Source organism: Cetorhinus maximus, chromosome 1 (genome assembly GCF_964194155.1).
Source record: "Cetorhinus maximus chromosome 1, sCetMax3.hap1.1, whole genome shotgun sequence".
NCBI classification, from domain to species: domain Eukaryota; kingdom Metazoa; phylum Chordata; class Chondrichthyes; order Lamniformes; family Cetorhinidae; genus Cetorhinus; species Cetorhinus maximus.
The window spans coordinates 68,509,857-68,534,883 of record NC_135879.1 but is presented as its reverse complement, the minus strand read 5'-3'; the positions used below and the strand labels follow the sequence as shown (position 1 = coordinate 68,534,883).

Here is a 25,027-nt window from a genome sequence, read left to right as displayed (position 1 = left end):
TTCGGTACAGCTCTCATTTCCTCTGTTGGATGCAGTTAGATGGGAGGAGAGTGATTAATTTTTCTTTCGGCACAAATGTATTGCAAAGCACCAGAACAAATTGGAATTTTCAAATAAAGTATTGAAAATGTTCCACCTCCCCGAAACGAGCAGAGTCCAGTTTTGCCATCTTCCCATGCAAGCAGTGTACGGTTTTTCAGCATCTCCCAATGGAGATGAGTCTGAGTATCTACATCAGTTGCTGCAGAATTCTGCAGATGCTGGAAATCTGAAATAAAAACAGAAAACGCTGGAAATACTTAGCAGATCAGGCAGCATCTGTGGAGAGAGAAACAGAGTTAATGTTTCAGATTCGAGTATTTCCAACATTTTCTATTTTTATTTGAGAGTATTTACATTCCTTCTTGTTGCTTGACTTGATATGTTTTATATTTGGCGTATAAGTCGACCCCCATTTTTGGAAGGATTTTTTGATTTATGTTATATGTGTGCAAGGAGTAGTTTTTGTTCCGAAAGGACACTTTGTTAGTTTTTACTGTTCCTCTCTTATATAAGCATTAAAATCAAATCCTACGGTAGGGGTTGCATTGTTCTGTGAAGGTGCAGCACAAATAACACATTGGTTATTTGAAGGGCTGGAGGTTCATGACCAGAATCTAAGATCACCATGTGAACTTGCCCATGAATGTTGCTGTAATGATTTTGAGGAGATTTCATGGAGGATTTTGTGACCATTTGTGTTGAGCTATGGCAGTTTTGTACTGCAGATAAGTCCCATTAGGAACTGGCTTAAGACTGAACTCAAATGGGTTCATGTATGATGACCATTGCTGCCAGGAAAGAGCAGGGATTCGGTGTTGAAAGGGCAATGTGGTAATTTACTGTATCACCCAGTCTTATAACAAAGTTTGCTTTTTTAAACTCAGGGCATTCAGATCAGCACTGGAGTATACCAAACAGAGCCTTGGAATCTTTATCGATCTGGAGAAGAAGGAGAAGGAAGCATTTGCTTGGCTGCAGGCTGGAAAGATATATTACATTCTAGGAGAAAATGAATTGGTGGACCTGTACATACAGGTAAAAATAATATTAAGAACTGAAACAAGTAAATATACTAATCCAATGGTCTTTTATCTGGGATTTATACATAACTGAAGTTACTAACTTTAATAGATGTGTTTACAATTATCATTTTATCATACGGGAATGCTATCCCTGTTATTGACCAAGTACTGGGGCACTAGCCTCCTCACTGCAATTCACCACAAGACTGCACAGCTTACATACAAACTCCTCATGTTTACAAGTAAAATATATATAAAATATATATAATTCATTTTTATGGTTCTGGGAAATGACGATTTTACAATTGTAAAGATTTACACCAAGAGCCTACACCACTCCATACTTTCCTTAGAATTTTATGCTGGTTCACAGTTGCCCCTCACTGAAAACGGCTAGATGGTTATATTTCTATTAGAATTAATAGCAATCATGGTTTTGCTGCATTTACACCACTGTCATTCAGACTGATAAATAATGGGGCTGGAGACCAGCCAGCAGTGTGATTTATGAGTTTATTCAATATGGTGTAGCAGGGCTGTCCTTTCTGCTTTAGATGCCTTATTATCTATACTTGGCACATGTAAGATCAATCTAAAGGGAATCTCCAGATTCATTATCATAAACAGAATCTCAGTTACTACTTCATAGGAGCATGGAGTTCAACTCAGCAACCAATAAAGCCTCAATCAGAGCAGCCTCACTGAAATACTTCATTTAGCAACATAACTATTCCCATTGTAATAACCATCAGAATAATGGCATATTTCATGTTAATTTATTTATATTCAGAACTTCTGTATTACCACCATAACTAAAAGAAATTTGCTTGGTTCTTGCACTCATTGAAAGATGAATCGTTTTTTTTTAAACAGATTAAGTTAGGGCATCTCTATACATTATATTAGAGATGATCCTTAAAGAATTAAATGAACCCTAAAATTCTTTGTGGCACTAATAGGCAAGAGAGAGATGAGGTAAAGATAATAATTATAAGTAAGCATTATAACTATAATCTATTGGCTTATTAATAGATCTGAGTTTGCAGAAACCAGCGTGGAATTTTCCAGTCCCGCCAGCAACAGGATTTGTGGCAAGCGGGAGGGGAAAATTTGGAGGGAGGCCAAAAGTCGGATTTTCGCTGGTGGGAAAACAAGCTGGAATTTTCCCCTTAGTGTTTCATAGTGTTCGGCTTATCCATGTTGGGAAGCACATTTGCATTTATTAGCATGTCATGAATACTCATTAAAAACGCAAGCTGCCGGAATTACGTTCCCCCTTCCGATTACGTGCCATGCCAGCAGAAAATTAGCCTGGTCTGAATCACTATCTGATATAAATGGCGTGCAGCTGGCCACCTTCACTTCGCTTGTGAGGTGAGGTGAGTGCAACATTCAAAGCCTAGCTGCAATAGTGGCCCTCCGGGTAATCAGCGACATCAAAGCTGCTGTGTTAGGCCAGACTGGTGGGGGTATCTGGTTGGGCTCCTCACGGTCAGTGCCACGAGTGTCTGGTGAGGTCTACATGGGGCACAGAGTTATCCACAGTGATGGGTTCAATGAGGAGGGCTGGAACATCCACCACAAGTACTATGGGCTCCAGCATTACTGGAGGAAATTCTACCAGCACGTCATGGGGTCCCAGGAAGATCGGAGGGATGTGAACGGTGATGGGGAGGATCGACGTTGGTCTTGTGGTAGAAATGCAGTACCGCCATCTTGAGACCTTGAATCAATGATGAACTTTAAAATGAAACTGGAAAAAAATCCTTGTGGGAGGGGTCTCAGGCAGTGTGGGAGGAGCCCATGGTTGGACTCAGGGGGCACCCTCATACTTACTAGATTCTCAACATGGCGATGAAGGCTCAGTTGGTAGAACTCACGCTTTATTGAGAGGTAACAGTTGGATCTACTAACAAATGGTGCACTTTAACACGAGACTGCAAGAGTCACTAGGGTCACATTAAAGCTGATTAACCAATTGACATGGGTCACAGGCCAAAGGGCATCTGCTCATTCCAAAAGTGCAAGGTAGACGTAATCTATAAACCAGATCAGGCATCGTATGAGTGTCTTTACTGAGGGTGAACATAGCATGGCTGTGCTCAAGCCTCTTCCAACCTCTGGCATTGAGTTGTCAAGTTGCTGGGGTGGCTTCTTAGGCACCTATGACCTGTGAGGGAGCGCCACAGCTACAAGGCTGGAACAGGGAAAGGCAGGTAGCGCAAGCACAGCACAAGGGCATGACAGTGGCTCGCTGGCTGTGAGTGGAGGTCTAATATAGTTGGTCATTCTACTTTAACCTGTTGCATCTACCTATCCACAGGAAGGAGGAGGATTTCAGGATGGAGGCGGTGCTCAATGCTGTCAGCATGATGACAGTGTTCTGATTGAGGAGGAGAAGGGGATGGTGCCGTCCAGCACAGCTTTGACATGAGCCCTGGCCTGAGTTGCATAGTCCAGGGGAGCCCCAAGAAGACCCAGAAGCTGAAGAGGTCAGAGCCATCCAACGGAGGTGACTGGCATGACCGAGGGTCTACCGAAGGCGCCTTTCCTATTTGGAGATGTGTAAGAGACAGTGCTGCACACATCAACACTTGTCAAGAGATGTGGTGGATTATATCTGTCCCATTCTGTGAGAGGATCTAATGCCATATGGACTAGGAGGACATCCCCTGCCAGTGCCCCTGAAGGTCATCGCTGCACTCAATTATTTTGCAAGTGGATTGTTCCAGGGATCCACAGGGGACCTGTGCAGCATCTCACAGTCCTCAACACAGAAATATATCAAGGAGGTGACGGATGCCCTCTGCAGTAAAGCTCATCATTATGTGAAGTTCACAATGGATGAAGCTTGCCAGGCGGCTAGGTTTCTGGGATTTGCGGCTGTTCTCAGGCTTCCCTAGAGTACAGGGTGTGATCAATTGCACACATGCGGCTTTGAGAGCTCCATGGCAGCAGCCCCTGATGTTCATTAACAGGAAAGGGTTCCACTCCCTGAACGTTCAACTGGTGTCCGATCATCAGAAGCACATCATGCACGTTTGCGCAAGGTACCCTGGGAGTTCTCATGACTTCCACACCCTAAGTCACTCCCAGATGCCTCAGATTTTCGAGGGGCCGCAGTGCTTGCAGGATTGGCTGCTGGGTGATATGGGGTACCCGCTGAAAAGATAGCTCATGACACCTGTGAGTTGTCCTCAGTGTTTCGGAGGAGAGGTACATTATGGTGGACTCTGTACCAAAATCTATCATAGAGCAGAACATTGGCATCCTGAAGATGCGCTTCTGATGTTTGGACTGCTCTGTTGGGGCTCTGCGGTACTTTCCACAGAGGGTGTCTTGCATCATCGTGGGCTTTTGCACCCTGCACAACCTGGCATTTCAAAGGGGAGATCACTTGCCAGAGGGAGACATGGAGGAGGCTGAAAATTCCACAGACACTGAGTTCTGAAAGGGCAGGAACTTGAAGGGGGCAATGAGGGTCAGCTTCCACGTAATGATGCACTCGAAGTGGCACGACATGGAAGACATGCCCGTGACACACATAGCCACAAGGTTCCACCAGGAGTAAGGTCCAGGAAAGGGGAACCAAGGGCATTTTTTTTATGTCCATCATGGCCATGCCAACGCTCGGAAAAGTCTTTACAACCAGTGACATCACAAGCAAGGTCAGCATTCAGCCTTGGACCTGTAACCTTCACGTATTACGAGGCCCTCATCTTTGTAAAGGTCGGCAACCAAACATGTACGTAGCCACTGTGGGAAGCGCAAGGCAGCACATCAGCTCAAGCCCTGCGTCAACTGCACATTGTGCAGCTGTTGCCACCTGAATGAGACATTTCTTGCCGAGACAGAGATGTGCACATGGTTGGAGATACTATCATGGCTGCAGCTCTAGTGCTTTGGCTTCATTGCTTCAACAATGAAGACAGTTCATTAGTGATGAAACAACATACCTTGTAACCCTCCAAGGCACATGAGCGCACTAAGTCTACGGTGTCTTGTAAGAAATAAAGGTTCCAAACTCAGTGTGCAGACCCTTTCGGGGAAATAGCTCGACACATCTCCCTGACATTACACAAGGGGTGAGTCACTAACATGAGTCCGCCAAACATCACGTGAACCTGAGGCTTACAAAGGGAGGCAATAATGAAGTGGGAGCTTGGGTCACCTTCACAATAAGAGGGCATATAGATGCATATGCACAACGCAGTCACATGACGAGACCATTGTCATGAACAGCAAATGGTGCATTGTACATACCACTGTGTGATAGTGATCTCAACATTTCTTAATTTTTCTAACCCTACTGCTATGTCTTGGTGCCTTCCTGACATCCACAGCAGAGGTGGAGACTGACTGTGATGCCCTGTTGTCTGTGATGACCTTGGCAGGTGGCCTCTGGAGGGCCCCGGCCTCCTTTGGGTCTCCTGCTGTGAGGCAGGTGCACCCTCTTTGGCCTGTGGAACTGGAGGGAGTGGGGCCACAGGCAAGAGGGGGTTGGGATTGGCTAGACACTGAGTCACCTTATTGGGTGGCCCTGGGATGTCCAACTGATGGTGGTCCTCCCTTTGGATGCCCGAGGGCCCCTGCCTGACTCCTTGATGAGAAGGGGCACCTGGAGTGAGGTCGAAGTGCACCGTCCTCCGCTTACCTAGCCACTGATGAATGCCACCTATGCCTCGAACGATGGAGTGCATGTCAGAGTCCAAATCTGGCAGAACCTGCTCAACCAAGGTCTCCAGGACAGCTGACACCCTTCCCATGGAGACCTCAAGGTGCTCACATGTCGGAGCCATGACATCAGACAGAACATGGACGGACTCCTCCATCCTTCATTCTAGTCTGTTGACTGCCTCTCGCAACTCTGCCTTATTTTCCACTGCCTGTCTCTGAATTTGCAGCATGTTTGCGATGGCTTTTTCTTGAGGCTCATCATCTGACTCAGACTCAGCGGGTGCCTGTTCTCCAGCAGTCCTCAGAGTGCCAGAGACCTGGGCTGTCACTGACCCCAACTGCTACAGAGACTGTCAGTGAGGTGTCCCCCAGAGTGTGACCCTGAGTCTAATCTAGATTTGTGACCCAGTGGGGTGTGTGTCTCTGCGCTGGTGGAGGGTGCAGGTGAACTCAGTGATGGGTGTTCTTCAAATGGATCCTCATCATCCTCCTCTGAGGTGGCCTGGGGGCTGGGGCTTATGTTAGCTCTGGTGGGCCGTCTGGACCTGCTGCTGCCTGTAAGAGAGAAAAGGTAGATTTAGTTCATGAACTGAATACAACATTGCATGTCACTCACTGATTATCAGGATGTGATCAACTCATGGAGGATTCATCTGTACTGGCTTGCTGGGAGAGGCTGATCTTGCCTTTACCACAGGAGCGACGTCTGTCCTTCACTGCCAACTTGGTGGCATCCACAAATTTGGAGAGCTCCTGGATGTCAGCTGTCCTTCTTCAAGTCTAGGATTTCTCCCTCCTGTTGTGGGCAAGCTTGACCTGTATGAAGACAAATGGATGGAATGTGATGAGAAGGGATAGAGCAGAGGTTGGGAAGCATGCAGGCCTGCTGTGTGTGCTGGGCCTGCCCAGTAAGGGCTGAAGATCCTGTTTGTGCAAATGGGATGCTGTTGAACAGGCTTTCAATGCTGGTATCTCCCCTGTTAATATTGTGTGAGATCCCTGAGCAATGTGATGCTTTGTCTACATAATGCCATGATGAGAGTCCGCGTTTGGAGTGAGCAGAAGGTTGACTTACTCTTGCGGAGCAGATGAGATCATTCATCCTCTTCCTGCAGTGGATGGCATTTCTCTGGTTTTCCACTGAGCTGCCCTCCTTTGCAACCGCCTCCCAGGCCAGCGTGGTGAGATCGGTGGACCTGCTGGATCCATCGCTTGGGAAAAGTATCTCCCGGTGCTGGTATTATCATCTCTGATTAATGCCTCCAGGGAGCCGTGGCTAAACCTTGGCGCGCTTTTTAATCCTTGGGGCTATCTCTGAAACGTCCGACCAAATATCTGGGCTGCAGAGAGTAATGTGTGTGTTCAGCTGGCATTTAAATATGGCGCCAGGACCCCAGTAGGTGACGGCAGGGTGCACAAGTCAGTGCCTGCCTTGCCATGTGATTTGGATAGCTGCTTGCCAATTCATAATTAATAAGCTTCCAGGCCTAAGATTGGCAAGATATCCCACCCTGCTGCCCAGCGGGAAACGTGCCACATATCCTGCCTGTCACCGCACTTAGTCTCCAGAGTGGAAAATTCCACCCTAGATGACAGTTAGAATAATCTACAAGCTAGCTGATGGTGAAATCAATACATTGGCCATTTGCTGAGGCACTTTGAATTCACTGCTATGCTTGCAATGACTTATTCTAATCAGTTCTCCTGCAAATTTTGGCATAAGTTTGCCACTGCAGGATCAGGGAGTATGCCTGTCAAAATTAATGTTTTTGTTGTCAATTCCAACATTGTAGCTACTCCTGGGCTGTTATAAACAACAACAACCTACATTTATATAACAACTTCAGCGAGTAAAACTTCCCAAGGCAATTCACAAGACTGTTATCTAACAAAATTTGACACCGAGCCACATAAGGAAAGGTGACAAAAGGCTTGTTCAAAGAAGTAGCTTTTTAAGGAGTATCTTAATGGGGGAGCAAGTGGCAGAGAATGTTGGGGAGAGATTTTTAAAAAATATTATTTCATGGGATGTGGATGTCACTGGCCCATCTCTGAATGCCCTTGAGAAGGTGGTAGTGAGCAGCCTTGCACTGCTGCAGTCCATCTGGTACAGCTACACACACACTGCTGCTGGGAAGGGATTTCTGTAGCAGTTTGGTACAACTGAGTAGCTTGCTAGGTCATTTCAGAGGGCATGAAGAGTCAACCAGATGGCAGTGGATTTAGTGTCACAAATAGGCCAGGCCACGTAAAGTCCCTAAGGGACATTAGTGAGCCAGATGAGTTTTTTCGACAGTGATAGCTTCATGATCACCATTACTGAGACTTGCTTTCAATTCCAGATTTATTCACCAATTGATTTTAAATTCCGGCAGCTGCAAGGGTGGGATTTAAACTCCTGTCCCCAGAGCATTAGCTGGACCTCTGGGCTACTAGCCCAGTGATATTACCGTCACCCCTTCCAGAGCTTAGGGCCTAGGCAGCTGAAGGCATGGCTGCCAATTGTGGCATGGTGAAAATTAAGGCTGCGTAAAAGACCAGAATTGGGGGAACATGAAATTTTGAAGGACTGGAGGAGATTTGAGTTAGTGAGGGGCAAAGACATTGAGGGATTTGAAAACAAGGGTGAGAATTTTAAAAGTCGAGGTGTTGATGGACCAGGAGCCAATGTAGGTCAGCAAGCACTAGTGTAAAGGGTGAACAGAACATAATGTCAGTTAGCATATGGGCAGCAGTGTTTTGATGTTCTGTAAGCCAGGATAACATTTTGGGTACAAGTAGTTCCTCAGAAATGGAATATCTGTGAGCTTCTTTGTAGAAGCTGACCAGATAAAGGGTGGAGGAGAACAATGTAAAGTTGATGGCCTAAGGCCTAATAATGTTGCAAAACAAAAACAGGATTAATTGCCTGTGAACATTCTGCTAGTTTATATGTAAAAAAAAACAGCTGAGAAAGATGGAAAATGCTGGCTAATGTACAAAGGTCAACTCAGTCAGTCTGTGAAAAAACAAGAGAAAAGTAAAACTGGAGCAAAGTGGAAGCAACTGAGGGAGACCGATATGATTTGATTTAAATACATGTTATCTTTTTATTGTAGCACTTGCCATTCTTTACTATAGTGTAGGGAGTTCTCTTCCTCACTCAGAAACCCTCTACGCTCAGCTTTGTGACACCAGAATTACAAATGCATGACTCTAACAGAATAATCAGTGAGACAAGTTCCTTCTGATAACTCTCAATCGTTTTACTGAATTATCCACAATTCTTAGAGAAGGGTTACATTTAGCCATCACAAGTTACAATTGCAACTACAATTATGTTACTTAAGACCTCATCCTGTTAGCGGCTAAGCCCCCTATTCCTAACTTACTTTCCTAACTTAATACTTACAATCACCCTTCTGTGGTCTTGTGATGGTGTCTGTAGGCCTCTTGGTGGAGTTGACCAGGCTCTACCACCTTCCTTGACTATCTGTAGGAACAGATCCCTAATTCGGATCTCTGTTCATTTTATATCATTTCTTCCTGCTGGCTTGGCCATCTCCTCTCCGAATTTGGCAATACTCCAAACCTTTAGTTCTGATTGGCAATTTAGTCCTCATTCTTGATATCCTTTTTAAAAAATATTCTTCTGCCAAAGACACAAAATCACCTATTTTTTGCTGATGATCGTTTTCGGGAAGGCCAGTCTCTCACGCCTCTTCCTCTGAGATTTACACAGTGTTTGCCTCTATTGTGGTTGCAAGACATATGTTTACTGCACCTTTAATTCTCAACTGGGCTAAGTGACTGTCTTCTATCGCTCAAACTTGTAACTTCAGCTGAATCTCACACAAGGAGTTAACCCATTGTTGTCCTTTAATAGCCAGTCAAACAATATTAATGATATAATATTCCAACTACATCCGGTTATGTATTGGTTAAGTCAGTGATATTTTAGAGTTCAAAATGGCATATTACAATTACTTTAGGACTTTTTAATCAGGATCATTTATTTTAATCATAAAAGTTATTGGGTGGTTTCTAGCAGTTTCTCATTGTAATCTTGGTAGATGATCAGTGGAAGCCCCAGAGAAATGGTGCAAAAAGACAAGTCTGCTGTCTCTGCAGACATTATGGCAGGAGACTGGAGAATTTCCATGGAACTCCTAGCTCTAACTATCTTTTGGATGAGGTGTTAAAGTAAGGCTCTGACTTCCCTCTCAGGGGAGATGTAAAGGATATCATGGCACTATTTTAAAGAAGAGCAGGGGAGTTTTCTTCTGTGACGTGGCAATTTTTTTTATCGTTCAATCAATATTACTAAAACAGATTATCTGGTTGCCATTTCGCTGTTCCTTGTGGAATCTTTCTGTGCTTAACTTGGCTGCCACATTTCCCTACATTTCAGCCGAGTCTCTACATCAAAAGTACTTCATTTGGTTGTAAAATGCTTTGGGACAATGAGGCTATAAAAGAGGCTATATAAATGTAAGTTTGTTCATTTTCTTTCTTCATTTCTTTATTCACTACCCTCATGCTATTGTAAATGTTCATTTGTTAACTGTTTACTTAAAAGTACACTAACAACCATAAGCTGTTATTTATTATAAGAATAAAATAGTGGAATTAATAAATTAGCTTTTACCCTACAACCTAAATACCCTGGCTAGAAATACACCTAGCAACTACAGACCAGTCAGCCTAAGGTCATTTTTAGAGTCAGAGGCAAAATTAATGGAAAAATATGGATTAATAAATGACAGCTAGTGTGGATTTTTAAAGACAAATAATGTTTGATATGATTGAGTTCTTTGATGAAGTAACAGAGGGTTGATGAAGTTAGTGTAGTAGATGGAATGTATTTGACTTCCAAAAGTGGTTTAATAAAGTAGCACATAACAGACTTGTTTGCAAACTTGAATCTCATAGAATAAAGGGACAATGGATATGAAATTGGTGAAAGGATAGAACACAGAGAGTAGAGGTGAAGTTATTTCTCAGATTGGGGGCAAGTGGTATTCTCCCAGGTGTCAATCTTAGGATCATTTCTCTTTTTGATTATATATTAATGACCTGGACTTTGGTACACAACATTAATTTCAAAATTTGTAGATGATACAAACTTGGAAATGTAGTTAACAGTGAGCAGGTTAGTAACAGATTTCAGGAGGACATAGACTGGTGAAATAGTGACACATGGCAGGTGATATATAACACAAAGATGTGTGAAATTATATTTGTTTTTTAAAAAAAAGCATACTGAATCCTTGACATTATAAACTGAGGCATAGAGCAAGAGGTTAGGCTAAACCTTTATAAATCGCTGGTTAGGCCTCAGCTGGAATATTATGCTCAATGTTGGGCACCTTACTTTAGGAAGCATGTCAAGGATTAGGGAGGGTGCAGAATGAGGTACTCATTCTGGAAAGACTAGAGAAGCTGGAGCTGTTCTCCCTCATCCAAAGAAGGTCAAGGGGATTTTAAAAATCACCTCTTTTTTGATAGAATAAATAAGAGGCATTGGTAAATAGAGACACGTATTTAAGGTAAAAGAACTAGAGGTGAGATGAGCAGAATTTATTTTTAGTAAATTTTATGGTTGGAATGCACTGCCTGAAAGGCTGGCAGAAGCAGATTCAATAATAACTTTCAGAAGGGAATAAGATAAGTACTTACAGGGCAATGAAATGCAGGGTCATAGGGAAAGGACAGGGCAATGGGACTAATTGGATAACTCTTTCAGAGAGCCGGCACAGTGAACTGAATGGCCTCCTTCTGTGCTGTGTACATCTTGAATAGTGCATGACAATTCTTTCTTATCAATCCTACAATCAAGAAGACATTGAATAAGCTGGGTTTGCTTATTTGTTTTGGAAGCAATCAAAAAGACAGGCTAAGCTTCCTTAATGGTTAATAAGTAAACACAGCAACAACCAGTGTGTTATGGTGTAGTACAGATGAAATAAGTTCTTTGTTTACTTCCATGGCAGTGCTGAGTTAGCTTCTTGGCACAGCATTATTCTCAACTTCCCAGGGTAGAGAATGGAAAATTATCAGCCAGGGTTCATGTTGCTATTCAGTGATTGTGCTGGAAAATGCAGCTATTTAGATGTCAGATAAGATTAGGATGGTCCTTGGCTGCAGTGAATACTCTTTGATCACATTCGGCTAATTCGGCTAATAAACCGCTATCAGTGGCTGTGACACAGTAACGAGCAAATGTCAATATCTTCAGGAGAAAACTTGTGAACACAGGTGGATTCTAAGCAGGTTCAGAGTAATAACACTGATTTTTGTAAACATTTTGCAATACAAAAAAATTAAGGTTGCTCAAGATGCTGCTGTGAGCACAGAAAAATTGGAGTTCGCAATGGAAGTTTTTGAAGCTGCGGGGGATGTGTTTTTTAACGGATCCCGGGACAGAGAGAAAGCCATTTCCTTCTTTAGGGTAAGTATCTTCTGTAACACTCAGCCATCATATCAAATTAAGCCTCAATTCAGCTAGCAAATGTTTAGATTTCATGTATGTGTTAACAGGATCAAGCACTTCCCCTTGCTATCAAAGTTGAAAATACAAAGGTGGAGCTCAGACTCTGTAACAAGCTGACAGGACTACTGCTGCATATGAAGACTTATGCAGAAGCACTAGAATATGCCCAAGCTGCTCTGACACTCAGTGTGACCCTTGGTAAGTCGAGCCTTTCTTTCTATTTCACTTTCTATTCCAGTCTATAATATTTTTCTGTGGTTGGAATCAATAACTATAATCTCACAGAATGTTGGAATGGTCCAATTTTATCTTGGGTTTTGATTGTTCCCTTTTACATTTTGCAAGTCTCCTTACAAGCTCGGGGCCGGATTTTTGTTTTTGGGCTGGAACACGTCATTTTTGGGTTCTAACGCCAGGATCTTTTCCAGGTCCTGCCCCCGCACAATGTTGGCATAACATGCCTACCACCATTTTCAAAGGAATGGCCAATTAATGGCCAGAGGGTGATTTGCTGCCCAATTAAGGATGGCAGGCTCCTGATGTTGGAGGGCCAATAGAAGGCCCTCCAGCACTTGAAGAGTGGCAGGCTGCTGATGCAGGTAAGGGGAGGGAGAGAGAGATCAGACTCAAGATGGAGGCACCCTCTCAGCACTTCTAAAATTTTTTAAATTAATAGTCGCCATAGCTGCCAGACCACCATTGTGGAGGGGAACACAGGGCAACCTATGGCTTCAGATGTGGCCATCTTTCTAAATTGTACGATTTTTTACATGAATCTGGAGTGCTGAACTCCTGGTTTGCCACCATGAGCCCATTTTTCACTGGCTGCGTTTCGACCACCACACGGGGGCCTGCCTGCCAACTGGAAAATTTCTGTTGGTGCAGGAGGGAGACCTTAATAGGCCCCGTCACTTGCAGGTGAGTAGCTATTTCAGCCTCGACCCTGCCTCTTTGAAAATGGCCTGGAGATGGGTCTTTACAGGCAAACTGGCAAGTCAGCTGGCAGTGGGACATTCTGGGCCTGTCAGCCTCTGGAGCTGATTGAAAATTTGGCTCAGGGTGTAAATCAAAGGATATTTTTTTTTTTTTTTGTAAAAATGTACTTTATTCATAAAATATCTTCAATCACATTCCAAACCATTTCAAAAACAACATTACAAGGGTACAATCCAGATTAAACTTTTACAAAATGTATCACCAGGTGCATCAGTACAAACAATATTACAATAATTTACAGCCTTTCATTTTGATCTGTACAGCCCGAGGGGCTCTAAACAGTTCCCAGTCTCTTGGTGCGCTGTGGTAGAAAGGTCTTAGACAGCGACCCTTCCCCATTGCGCCTTTGCGGCAGCTGCCCCAAGCTTTAGTGCGTCCCTCAGCACGTAGTCCTGGACTTTGGATTGTGCCAGTCCGCAATAGTTAAGACTTATTTGTGTAGTGGATTAGGATGCTATGCTTTCACTTTGGGGATTTGGGTTTGAAATCAGTGCAGACTGATGGTTTCAAAGTCAATGTTAACTTCCCAGTCTGGTCAAAACTCGATGAGGCAGTGGAGCTGTTGCAATTAAAGTGGATTGAATTACCCATTCAATTCCAATCCTGATCTGACCTATTACAACTTAAAAGATGCAGGTTGCAAGGACACCTACCGCAAGTTGGTGGAGCCCTCTATAAATATGCAGATTGGCCTCTAATGAGCAGAGCCTGATCTTCCAATCTTAACTTGAGGCCTGAGCAGTGGATGGTTTTCGCCCAGGTCCAGTGTTTCCTCCTGGGGCCCACAAGGAAACATTGGGCCTCTGCTGAGCAGGATTTATGATGGGGACTGTTCCCTTTTCCTGTCAGTGGCTTTCTTCCAACCGATTTTAATGGCTGGGCATTACTTCCTGCCAACCTCCCGACTGTTTTAGTTAGGAAGCCAGCTAGTGGCATGTTAATGAGGCCTGGTCATTGAAATCAACTGAGCCTGTCTGCTACTGGTCATGGACAGGACCAGCTGCTTGCTTTACTGCATTCCCACTGGTGAGTTAAAATTGAGCCCTTTTCATGAGATATTTGAGGCCATCTCAACTCAGTTTGTAGTGAGTGCATATTCACGACACAAAATTTAATACAAATGAGCAAGAAGCTGTATGAATACCTGGGCCTGGATTTTCACAGAGTCGGGTTAACTTGGGAGTCCTTTAAAAATGGCAGGTGGGCCCCAATTCCAAGATTCCCGACCCCGTTCCTGGGCTGTGTGATTTTCAAGAGTGCCTTTAAAGGGCGAGGGCTGCTTCCTGTCTAAAGCCCGCATTCGGCACTCCCAAACTAGCCAGCTCCATTGAGGAGGTAGGCTTTTCCTACTCCTCTGCAATTTTCATGGTGTCGGGCCAGGTTTTTAAAGAGTCGTGATTCATGGCCCCTTAGTGGAGTCTAGTCTGCATGAGGGAACCTTTTTAAAAGGCAAGCTCAAAAGGTTCCCCTCATGCCCGCATGTCAGGCTTTGTAACTTCCTTGCCCATTGACCCACTGTACACTTTCTAGAAGCAATGAACGTTACAGTGTAAAGTGGTATGTATAAAAAAAAACTTTGTTAAAATGTACTCCATTGATAAATTTCTCCCATGGACAAAAAGGTCTGGACTGGAAGCTAATATAAGTGTCAATCATCCAGGCCCTTTGAAGTTTCAAAAACCACAAGTACTTGAAAGCAATTGAGCTATGTAAACAAACATGGTGAAATTGAATCAGAGATTAGGGAGCCTAAGCCTCTTATGTACCTTGGCTGAGAACCCAGACACCTATTAGAATAACAGAACCCCTGCTTGCCAGAGGAAACATTGTTTGGTTGACAGCTCAGACTCTCTGATCTCTGCTTCAATTTCACCATGTTTGTTTTGCATAGCTCAATTGGTTTCAAGTACCTGTGGCTTTTGAAACTTCAGATGGCCTGAATGATTGACATTTTTGTTAGGTTTAAGCCCAGACCTCCTTTCACAGGGGAAAATTATCGATGGAGTACATTTTTCTTTCGGAGCTTTTTTTTTCTATGCTTCTCATTTTTCACTGTGATGTACATTGATCCACTTTACACTTTCTAGAACCAATTGGTATGGATGTGCCAGAGCCTGGCATAGGGGCATGGAGCGAATGGAGAGGCAGATGCTGCCATTGGGGGCATGAGGGGACATAAGGGGTATGTCGGACACAGCCTGGTATAGGGGGCATGATGAGCCTGAGGGGGTGGATGGGGGGGGAGCTTGAGATGGCATGGATAGGACATGGGAGTGTTTGGAGGTGAAGATGGTGCGAGGGCTGGAGGGCCTTTATGGTGTTTTTTCCACTGGACAAAGCCCCAAGGCGGGCCTTTTGCACAGCCCACCTCAGCACCTCACAGCCCTGTGGCTGCCTCCTGGATCAGCTGGCCAGACTCCAGCTTGCACCTGACCCCAACAATGAAGATCCCACCTTGCGGGTGCTTTCTCCTAAGGCGGGCAGGCTAAGCCAAGAATTTTCTCAACTTCCCCTCCGTGCCTCGAGGATGAAAATCCAGGCCCTGGTGCTGGAAGTGTAAGTAATAATTGTGCTGTAAGGGATGCCCTATTTGAGTTAAGAGCGAGTAGAAGAAGCTTTGCACGAGGATACCCATAAAAGAAAAAGGAAGACTTGTATTTATACAGTGCCTTTCATGAACTAGGGATGTCCCAAAGCGTTTTACAACCAATGAAATATTTTTAAACTGTAGCCATTGTTGTAATGTCAGAATTCACCATGTGTGAAAGTCTCCAACTGCAAACGAATTAAAAAGCCACAAAATTAGACCTTCAATTTGCCTGATATGAAGTACATATTCTCTCACTACCTACGAGTATAGTCCTGGAGTATTAAGCACTAAATTGGCAAGAGCCAAGATTTAGGGACACTTGAGTTTGCATAGGGGTAAAAATGGAATTTAACTGGCCGTCTAAGTGAGCCTCCTGCTGCTTATCCAACCAGAACATCAGAATATTTATAAGAACATTAGCTTACAGGCCATCTAGAAACTAGTAGGAAGAATCTCGTCCATCAGAAAGCCACTGCTCTGCGACCCATCAATGAGCTACGTGGCTCATCAAAGATGAGCACAGACCTGGAGTGTAGTAGACTTGCCTTTCTCTCAGATATTGGATTACAGAGTCTGTTATAGAGGGTTGCCTCTCTGTTCGTAACAAAGATTTTCAGAAATAACTCAATAAAAATTTGCATGTTAAATTTTAATTATAAATGTCAAAGCTATACTGCAGTTGAAAATTTGTTTCATAATTAGAAACTACATTTGGTAGAAACTAATTGGCAGTCTTGCGTCGCAGTGGTCAACTCTGTGTTAAACATTGCCTGGTGTGACTCAGGAGCTCCATTCTGACAAGGTGGTCTCTGCTGTAGAAATTTTTTTTGTCTTGTTCGATGGATTTGGTGCACTTGTTGAGCACAGACTCTAAGCTCCTAGTACATCGAAGCAGATGGGATTGTGGCGGGTCAGGGCCTTACTAATTGGGGGCTGCCTGACTTGAGATGGGCGGTGGCTGACTAGTGGGACACAATCACCATAAACTTTTCCCAGGCTTGCACCCTGGAGAGGACATTCCTGTTTTGCTGCAGAGTGCTAACGCAACATGGGGGACAGCAGTTACAAGTGATAAGTGTTACAAAAGCCAGATGTACCTCGTCGGAGAGTGGGGAGGCCAGGAACTACCACCATCAGAGACCACTGTAGCGCCTGCTCTCTATGCCAATCAAGTTGGGCTTAGGTTATGTCCATCATCTGATTTCTTTCTCTCATTGAATCTCAAGCTCAAGCTTTCGCATTTCTATTTCTTTCGCTCTTTCTTGCTCTTTTTCCTTCCTTGCTAATGTCTCTCTCTGAAGTTCAAGCTTCTTCATTTCTTTTTCAAGTGCACGTTCTCTCTATCTCTTTCCATCTCAAGCTGCTTCATCTGCAAAAGAATTCTAGCCAACTCAAGCTGTGTTCTACCTGTGTCAGGCTCTTCCTTGTCTAATTCCAAATGCTGTGCTGGTACCTCAATTATGGCTGCTTTCTTAGCCCCTGCTTCTAATTCTAATTCTAACTCTTCTGCTAATGTGATTAGCCCAGCCTTGGTTACTGGTTGCAAATCACTCGGGGATAAATCTTCCCTCTCCAGAAAAGTCATGTGCAGTTGACAAAGCCATCTGCCTTTCGCTTAATATAGTAAAGTTCACTGTGGGAATCTTAACAACCCTAAATTGTCAAGTACCAGCACCTGTACTTCTCTGTGGATTCAAAACCCGCAAGAGCCCTCAATTTATGCTATGATTCTGGACTTGTCCCCAAGTTTTTGGTAAGATCCGGCTCGGGACCAATAACTTTTTGTTTAAAGTAAACAAAGCTTGAGTTTCAAGACACCTACGAGAATAAAGCCACAAGATTGCACGGGTTTTGAACAAACAGAAATAAACTTTTCTATACAAGGTCAGAAAGGTAAAACAATTTACAATACCTATCTTGTATTCTAATATCCAGGGTTAATGTGAGGTACACGTGAATTAACGGGCAGACTGTGGTCGAACACACCGCACTGTACAATAACTGGCGGATGCAGCCAAGACACATTCCACAGATTTCTCACTAGCCCACCCAGGTATCAATAACACTGAGTCAACTAATCTCGTTGAAACTCTGTCTCTCAGGAGGGATTCTAGTCTTCACCTTCAAAGATCTAACCTCCCGGAAACCAAGAACTGTGATTGTACTCAAAAGAGTTGCAATCTGTGACTGTTGATAACTCGAAAGAATTTCAAAGATCTAACCTTGGAATTCTTCCCAAAAGTTGCTCCAACTCGGATGGCATCAACGACTCTCGAGACTCTGTTCCCCTGGATTCTCGAGTATGCACTCGAGCACCAATTCACAAGCACAACTTCACCACTTCTGCGCTGAGCAGAATACTACTGCTCCAAAGGGGTACCTTCACCCTAACAGCCTGCAGCACAGAATCACTAACCTGCTGCCTTCTTAGATCTTCAGGGCTTCTCCTGAGCCCTCACCAGCTAAAGTCTGCCAACTTTGTTAGCTTGGAGCCTCTTTCTTTGGTCCTCTTTCTCCATAACTTAACTGGAACCTCTCCCTGTGCCCTCTCCGTTACCTGCCTAGGACTCTTCTTTGGGTGATTTCCCTATCCCCTATCCCCTCTCCATCTCCACTGCCTGGGCGTCTTCTCCAATATGGTGTCAGCTTCTGGGTCACATAAATCTGGTTTTCCCATGCTGTTTTCTTTTTACACAGGCGTGCTGGGCCTGTCCTCAGCCCAAAGAAACCAAAATGCTAAATTGTACATGTGCAGGCTCCTCTCAAGAACTGTCAGGACTTGGGAGTTCCTGGCCTCCCCACTCTCCGACGAGGTACATCTGGCTTTTGTAACACTTATCACTTGTAACTGCTGTCCCCCATGTTGCGTTAGCACTCTGCAGCAAAACTGGAATGTCCTCTCCAGGGTGCAAGCCTGGGAAAAGTTTATGGTGATCCTGGGCTGCCCAAATGCAAGGGTCCTCCTCTCAACCTCCCTGGTTGAGTCCAAAGGAATGCAAAGCACTACGTTTGGCACCAGCTTGGTTGCTGGAGTTGCCAGAAAGGTGACATATTTAGACATCAGTCCACCTTTGGGCTTCACTAGATTTTTTTTATCAGCGTTTACTCCCTTATTCCCCAATTCTCCTGAAGTATCCACAAGGCAGTCGAGCTATTCACCCAAAGCTGGAAGTTTGGTTCGTGATTGCTAAGGCAAGTTCATAAGTCCACGTGCCGTGGGTCTGCACAATGCATGTCACGTGGCTGAATCTCTTCCAAATTTCTCTGAAGCTTTAGTCTGGGGCCATGAGGGACCAGTTTCCATGGGCAGGATTTTTGGACAGGTGCGGTGGGCAGGCCCAGGAGCGGCTGAGAAATGCCCTGCCACCCGCAATCGCCCCCCCCCCCCCCCCCCCCCCCACACTGGGATTTCACGCTGGCTGGCCAATTAGTAGCCAGCCAGTATGAAAGGTGCGCTGAGAAGCTCAGTGCTGCTGGGGTGGGGACGGGAGGAGTATGAGCGCAAGAGTCTGCGTGTGCACAAGGGAGTGCGCACTGAAAGCTCCTTGAAGGTAGAGAGCTGAAGAACTTTAGAATCAAGAATAAAGATTTTGAAAATGTGAAAAAATAGAACTCACTCACATGAACAAAGACATAGTAAAAATTCAGTCAAAACATTTTTTAAAATTAATGTTGGAAACCTCATCCTTCCCGAAAGAAGGCCTGTGATAGGGTGGAAGACAGGAGAGATTAAATGACAAAAGAGTTGATGGTACAGGCTAAAGGGAGTGGTAATGGGACAAGTAAAGAATCAAAGGATGTGTCTCGAGAAGGTGTGCAAGGCAGAATGATGAACAGCTACCATCCAAAAGGGAAGAAAAAGGTGAGAGTAAAAGCAAAAACTGCAAAGAAAATGGAAACAAAATGGGGGCAGAAATCACAGTCTGAAATTGTTGAACTCAGTGTTGAGTCTGGAGGTTGTATGGTGCCTGACTGAAAGATGAGGTACTGTTGCTCGAACTTGCATTGAGCTTTGTTAGAACACTGTAGGATGCTGAGGACAGAGAGGTCAGAGTGAGACTAAGGTGGAGAATTAAACTGACAGGTGACTGGAAGCTGGGGGTCATGCTTACAGACTGAACGGGAGCTGTTCCTAAAAGTGGTCACCTAATCTGCATTTGGTCTCACCAATCTGGAGCGAACTGCACTTGAGCAGTGAATACAGCATACTAAATTGAAAGAAGTAAATGTAAATCAGTGTTTCATCTGTATGGAGTGTTTAGGGCATTGGATGGTGAGGAGAGAGTAAGAAAAGGACAGCTGTTGCATCTCCCGCACTAGTAAAAGTGCCATGGGAAGCGGACAGGGTGTTGGAGGTGATTGAGGAATGAACCAGTATATGGTGGAGGGAATGGTCCCTTCAGAACATTGAAAGGGGACAGGAGAAGATGATGTGTTTGTTTATGGCATCACGCTGGAGGTGGCAGAAATGGCAGAGGATGATCCATTAAATACAGAGCTGGTGTGGTGAAGGGTGAGGACAAGGGAAATCCTATCGTGGTCCTGGAAGGTTGGGTGAAATGGGACAGACATGGTCAAGGGCCTCATCAACCATTGTGTGGGGAAACCTCAGTTGAGGTAAAAGACATACCAGAAGCGCTGGTGTGGAAGGTTGTATCCTCAGAAGAGATGCAACAGAGGCAGAGAAGAGAATGGAATGGAGTCCTTTCAGAAAGGGGGTGTGAGCAAGTGTACACGAGGTCACTGTGGGAGATGGTGGGCTTATACTGAATATTTGTTGATAACCTAAACCCACAAATGGAGACAAAGAAGTCGAAGAAGGGTGGGGAAGGGTTGGGAATGGACCATTGGAAGGTGAGAGAAGGGTGGGACGGGGAGCAAAGTTGACGAATTTTTCCAGTTCAAGGCAAGAGCAGGAAATGGCAATGATACAGTCATCAATGTACTGGAAAAGAGGGGAGGGAATGGATCTGATTAGGACTGAAACAAAGAATGTTCCACATCCCACAAAAAGACAGGCATAGCTACAACCTCTGTGGGGTAAATGTAGGAAGAATTTTTTTCCAACATAATTTTTTGGATGAATTTTAGACTCATCAAGTTGAGGAATTTTAATTTTGGGGGCCAGGCACCTATTCTCAGCATCAAGCACAGCTAGGTCACTTATAGCATAGTGAGTGAAGCTGTCTGCTGCCCCAACCTCACATTGCACCAGTAGGACATTTTCTAGTTTCTCTTGCCTATGGTCTTTTTGAGTGCAATTGTCAATGCCAAATTAGGGACGGTGTTAGGCTGTGCACCATGCTTTAGGAACTAGACTGAGGTCATTCTCACATTGGAACTTTACAACCAAGAGAGAAGGATTGTTATCCCTACTGTCTGGGCTTTATTTGGACCTATGCTTAGATGTCCAGCATCTAAACCACTCATTTCTATTTCCATATTTAGTGAACTAAACATCTTTCGGAAAATGCACTTTTCTCTTTTACAAATTCAAATCCCCCCTCATTTGTACCTGTGTTTGAGCCTGGTGCACTGCATTTGACAGATGTAGTTAAAACTGTTGTTGGGTATCCAGGGAAGCAAGTATTTGAAGGAAAATTCAAAGATTTTCATGACATTTTCAGGCGACTTTTATAAGACTGTAATAAACGAAAGTTATTCCTCCAGGCACCTCTGAGGCTTGGTAATTAATTTTAGATGCTAAATAATGGCTAATAACTTTAGATTGTAAATGATGTGCACATAAAAAATATTATGCAGAGAATAAGTGCCTGACTTTATAAGCATTGGACAATGTAAAGTTTTGATGTGCTCTATATCAAGCATTTAGATGGATTGCTAAAGTTAGTGGGAGTGGGTTTCAGGAGAGGAACAAATGTAGTGTTGCTGCTTTACTGTGTCAGGTGCTGTAGTGTCTTCAAAAAGCACTTACAATAAAACAGATCTTGTAAAAGCAGGCAGAAGATCATTTTGGGTTTTTTGAATATGAAACGCCTGTAAGAAACATTGGCAATCAGGTTAGGAATCTGTGTTCAGCAGTGCTAAGTATCAGTGTAGTTCACCTGGAGTCATGACAGTAGTGTGTTAGAAGGGCTAGAGTTTTGGCCCCATTGTAATGTACAAGCAGGAATATGCACCAGTACTTAATACTCTCAGCATGTTCATTAACAACATCAATTTAACATTGCAAAAGGGGAGAATCCTCTGTTACTTTCTCTTTCAGTATTAGTAGTATTGCCTCTGCTGCCATTGTTCTCTGAAACACTCATTACATATGTCTCTTTGTCCAACAGGAGATGCACTCAATGAACGGGTTGCTTATCATCGACTGGCAATAGTACATCAGTCCCTTGGTCAGTGTGAGCTGGCTGAACACTTCTATCTGAAGGCACTTTCCCTTTGCTCCTGTCCACTGGAGTTTGATGAGGAGACAATTTACTATGTCAGAGTTTATGTACAACTGGGAGATATGATATTCTATGATCTTAAGGTAAGAAATGTAATCTTTTTGTGGAATGATGGTTGTAGTGGTATGATCTAAACAGAATATTGAGGTGTGCAGTTTGCCAGTCAGGGGTCGGTTAGCTCAATTGGTTAGATAGCTAGTGTGTGGTTTAGAATTTTAGGGAAGGAAATCTTCCATCCTTACCTGATTTGACCTACATGTGACTTCAGACCCACAGTAATGTAGTTGACTTGTAACTGCCCACTGAAATGGCCTAGCAAGCCATTCAGTTCAAGGGTATTTAGGGATGGGCAATAAATGCTGGCCTTGCCAGCAATGCTAGTATCCCATGAAAGAATAAATAAAAGAATAATGGCAACAGCACTGATTTGATTCCTGTTCTGGCTGAGTTAGACTTGGGACCTATCTCCTCGCCTTGCCCCTGAGAGTGGAAGGCAATGACAAACCATCACTGACAAAAAACTGCCAAGCAAAACGGCTCAGGATGATGCATCAACAGACAATGAGTCCAGGACTTGCCTTCAGGCAGAGCACACATCATGAATGAAAGATGTGCCAGTTTGGCGACATAATCCTTATAAAGCTACACACACAATTTTGGGATGGCGAAGGAGAGATCAGCCTCCTGCTTGTATACTCCTGACTTTGATTTCGCAGTGTTATATACTGTGCCACAATGGTAGGGTTTGAGTTCATGAAGGAAGATGCTGTGAAGATGCTGTTATGTGCTAAGAAGAAGCCATGTCCTGCCCTACAAGGAGGGAAAGTTATCTTTGTTGCTCCAAGGCATAACTTGACAGTTTTCAGAGAGGCTTTGATGGGCGATAGATTTTGCACCATCCAGCTTAATGGTCAGTAAGGGTTCGTAGATATGAAGACCAAAGAAAAGTTGGAAATAAATACCCTTAGTTAAAAAGCTTCCAATAAAATTAAAGAAGTAGCTCACATCTCATACTAATTGTATGAGATTTAAGGTGCAAGGCAGTAAGAGGTAGAATTTCCACAAGGGTTATCTGATCTCCCACCATAACTTTGATAGTAGATTGTGAACTCCAGAGAAATGGTGTGAAGGGCCGATAGTGCTGTTTCAGCTGAAGGTTAGGCAGGAGTTCGAGAAACTCATGTGGATATCACTGACATAAAGCTCCAGCAAGAAAAATTGTCGTAGTAAATGTAAGTCAAAAAGAGGTCAGTTACTTTAGCTCTGAAATTGAATATTTCTCCTGTAGAGGAGGGCTGAAGAACAGTGAAAAATAGTGCAGAATTCTAACAGTGGGGACTCTTCCAGAAATGATCTCTTCACTTAAAAGTTTGGCAGTTGTATATTTCCCAAAGCACTAAATGCTAAATTAGAACATTCCAAAGGGAACCATTTCAGATACTTTCCTCAGTATGGCTGACTATTTCTCATCCTTATTCACATAATGCAATACCTGATGGAAGCTAATTGACAGCCTTTTTATTTGCATTGCAGGATCCATATGATGCAGCAGGCTACTACCACTTGGCTCTCGCCGCAGCCACGGATTTAGGCAGTAAGAAATCTCAGCTGAAAATCTGCACCAGGCTTGCCACAATTTACCACAATTTCCTTGTGGATCGGGAAATGTCACTCTACTTCTATCAGAAAGCAAGAAAATTGGCCAATGAGCTGAATATTCGAAGATTAAATCTAGCTCCAGACCAGTATTATAAAACTGTAGCACAGGCACCTTTAAAATCCTCCTTTTAAACAGGAAATGGCTATACTGCGACTCTAAAACAATTTGCTTAAAGGGACAGTAACAAAGATTGGGTCATTCTGTTTGGGTGCAAAATGTAAGTGGCTGACCTTGAAGTCCTCGTTCTGGTTTTACCTCCACTTCTTCCTCCTCCTTGCATTGTCTTAGATTTGGATTTCCTCCAGACAGAAACAGCAGTCAGTGCCAGAGCTGTGAAACATTTTTCTTTGTAAAAGGTTCATTACAGCTTATGTTGGTTTCTGTTTTCCTTAAAAATGTTTGCAGGTAACTGTTTCAAATTGTATAGTTTTAAGGTAGAACAATGTAACAAAAATGTATGAAAGAACAAGTTAGATACATCAGCAGCTGAGATTGAAGTGCATTGAGAATGTCACTGTTTAATACTGACATTGTTGCCATTTGAACTGAGCTAGATCATTCCTATTCAAAGTTTCATTATTGTTTCCTTATTCTTCTCTTTCCATTTGTCTCCATAATGTTTTTGATAGGGCACTTGACTGATAGTGCATAGCAAATATGAATTCTAAAACTACCCGTGATCACATTCATTAACGTGCACCCATTCATGAATAATGCAGAAAATAAATGTCATTTGTCAATCGAATACCACTAATTATGGAGACATTGCTATTTACAGATGCTGTACAGGTTAGTCCTAAACATTTTGGGGATAATTGTATATTGTTCATTGTTTAGCTGAATAGCATTTTTAAGAAATTTAAATGAGGGATCAAATGGCTGCTTGCTACCCTACTGAATCTGAAATGTAAAACAAATATATCACTCCTCATTTGTCACCAGATTGTAGATTTGTATGTTCTGTGTTGTTCTTAAAAGTTTTAAATTAGTTTTCCAACTTCAAAACAGAAATTAGATGCAGAGAAGTGCCATATTCTTTTATTAGCCACTTTTTTCAGCACTCATTTCTGGTGCAGAAATTTGTTTTATGCAGCAGCTAACCCAGTGGTCTGGGTTTGTTGCTGTAGTTCAGTTGCTGTACAATTTGACCTTTTACTG

The 25,027-nt window shown here is 43.5% G+C and overlaps 1 protein-coding gene across 8 annotated transcripts in view; it reads left to right on the top strand.

The window, feature by feature from the left end:
- Nucleotides 1-24,807, top strand: part of sh3tc1 (SH3 domain and tetratricopeptide repeats 1) — a 91,832-nt gene extending 67,025 nt beyond the window's left edge. For 7 of the 8 annotated variants that reach the window (XM_078542054.1, XM_078542033.1, XM_078542089.1 and 4 more), the window contains 5 exons: nucleotides 927-1,077; nucleotides 12,049-12,171; nucleotides 12,261-12,411; nucleotides 22,096-22,292; nucleotides 23,743-24,807. In XM_078542054.1, the coding sequence (XP_078398180.1) occupies nucleotides 927-1,077; nucleotides 12,049-12,171; nucleotides 12,261-12,411; nucleotides 22,096-22,292; nucleotides 23,743-24,000 (880 nt within the window). In that variant the 3' untranslated portion in view covers nucleotides 24,001-24,807. Of the gene's footprint in view, nucleotides 1-926; nucleotides 1,078-12,048; nucleotides 12,172-12,239; nucleotides 12,412-22,095; nucleotides 22,293-23,742 lie in introns of those variants that run through there. The other variant, XM_078542081.1, reaches the window with a different exon arrangement.
- Nucleotides 24,808-25,027: the final 220 nt, after the last annotated feature.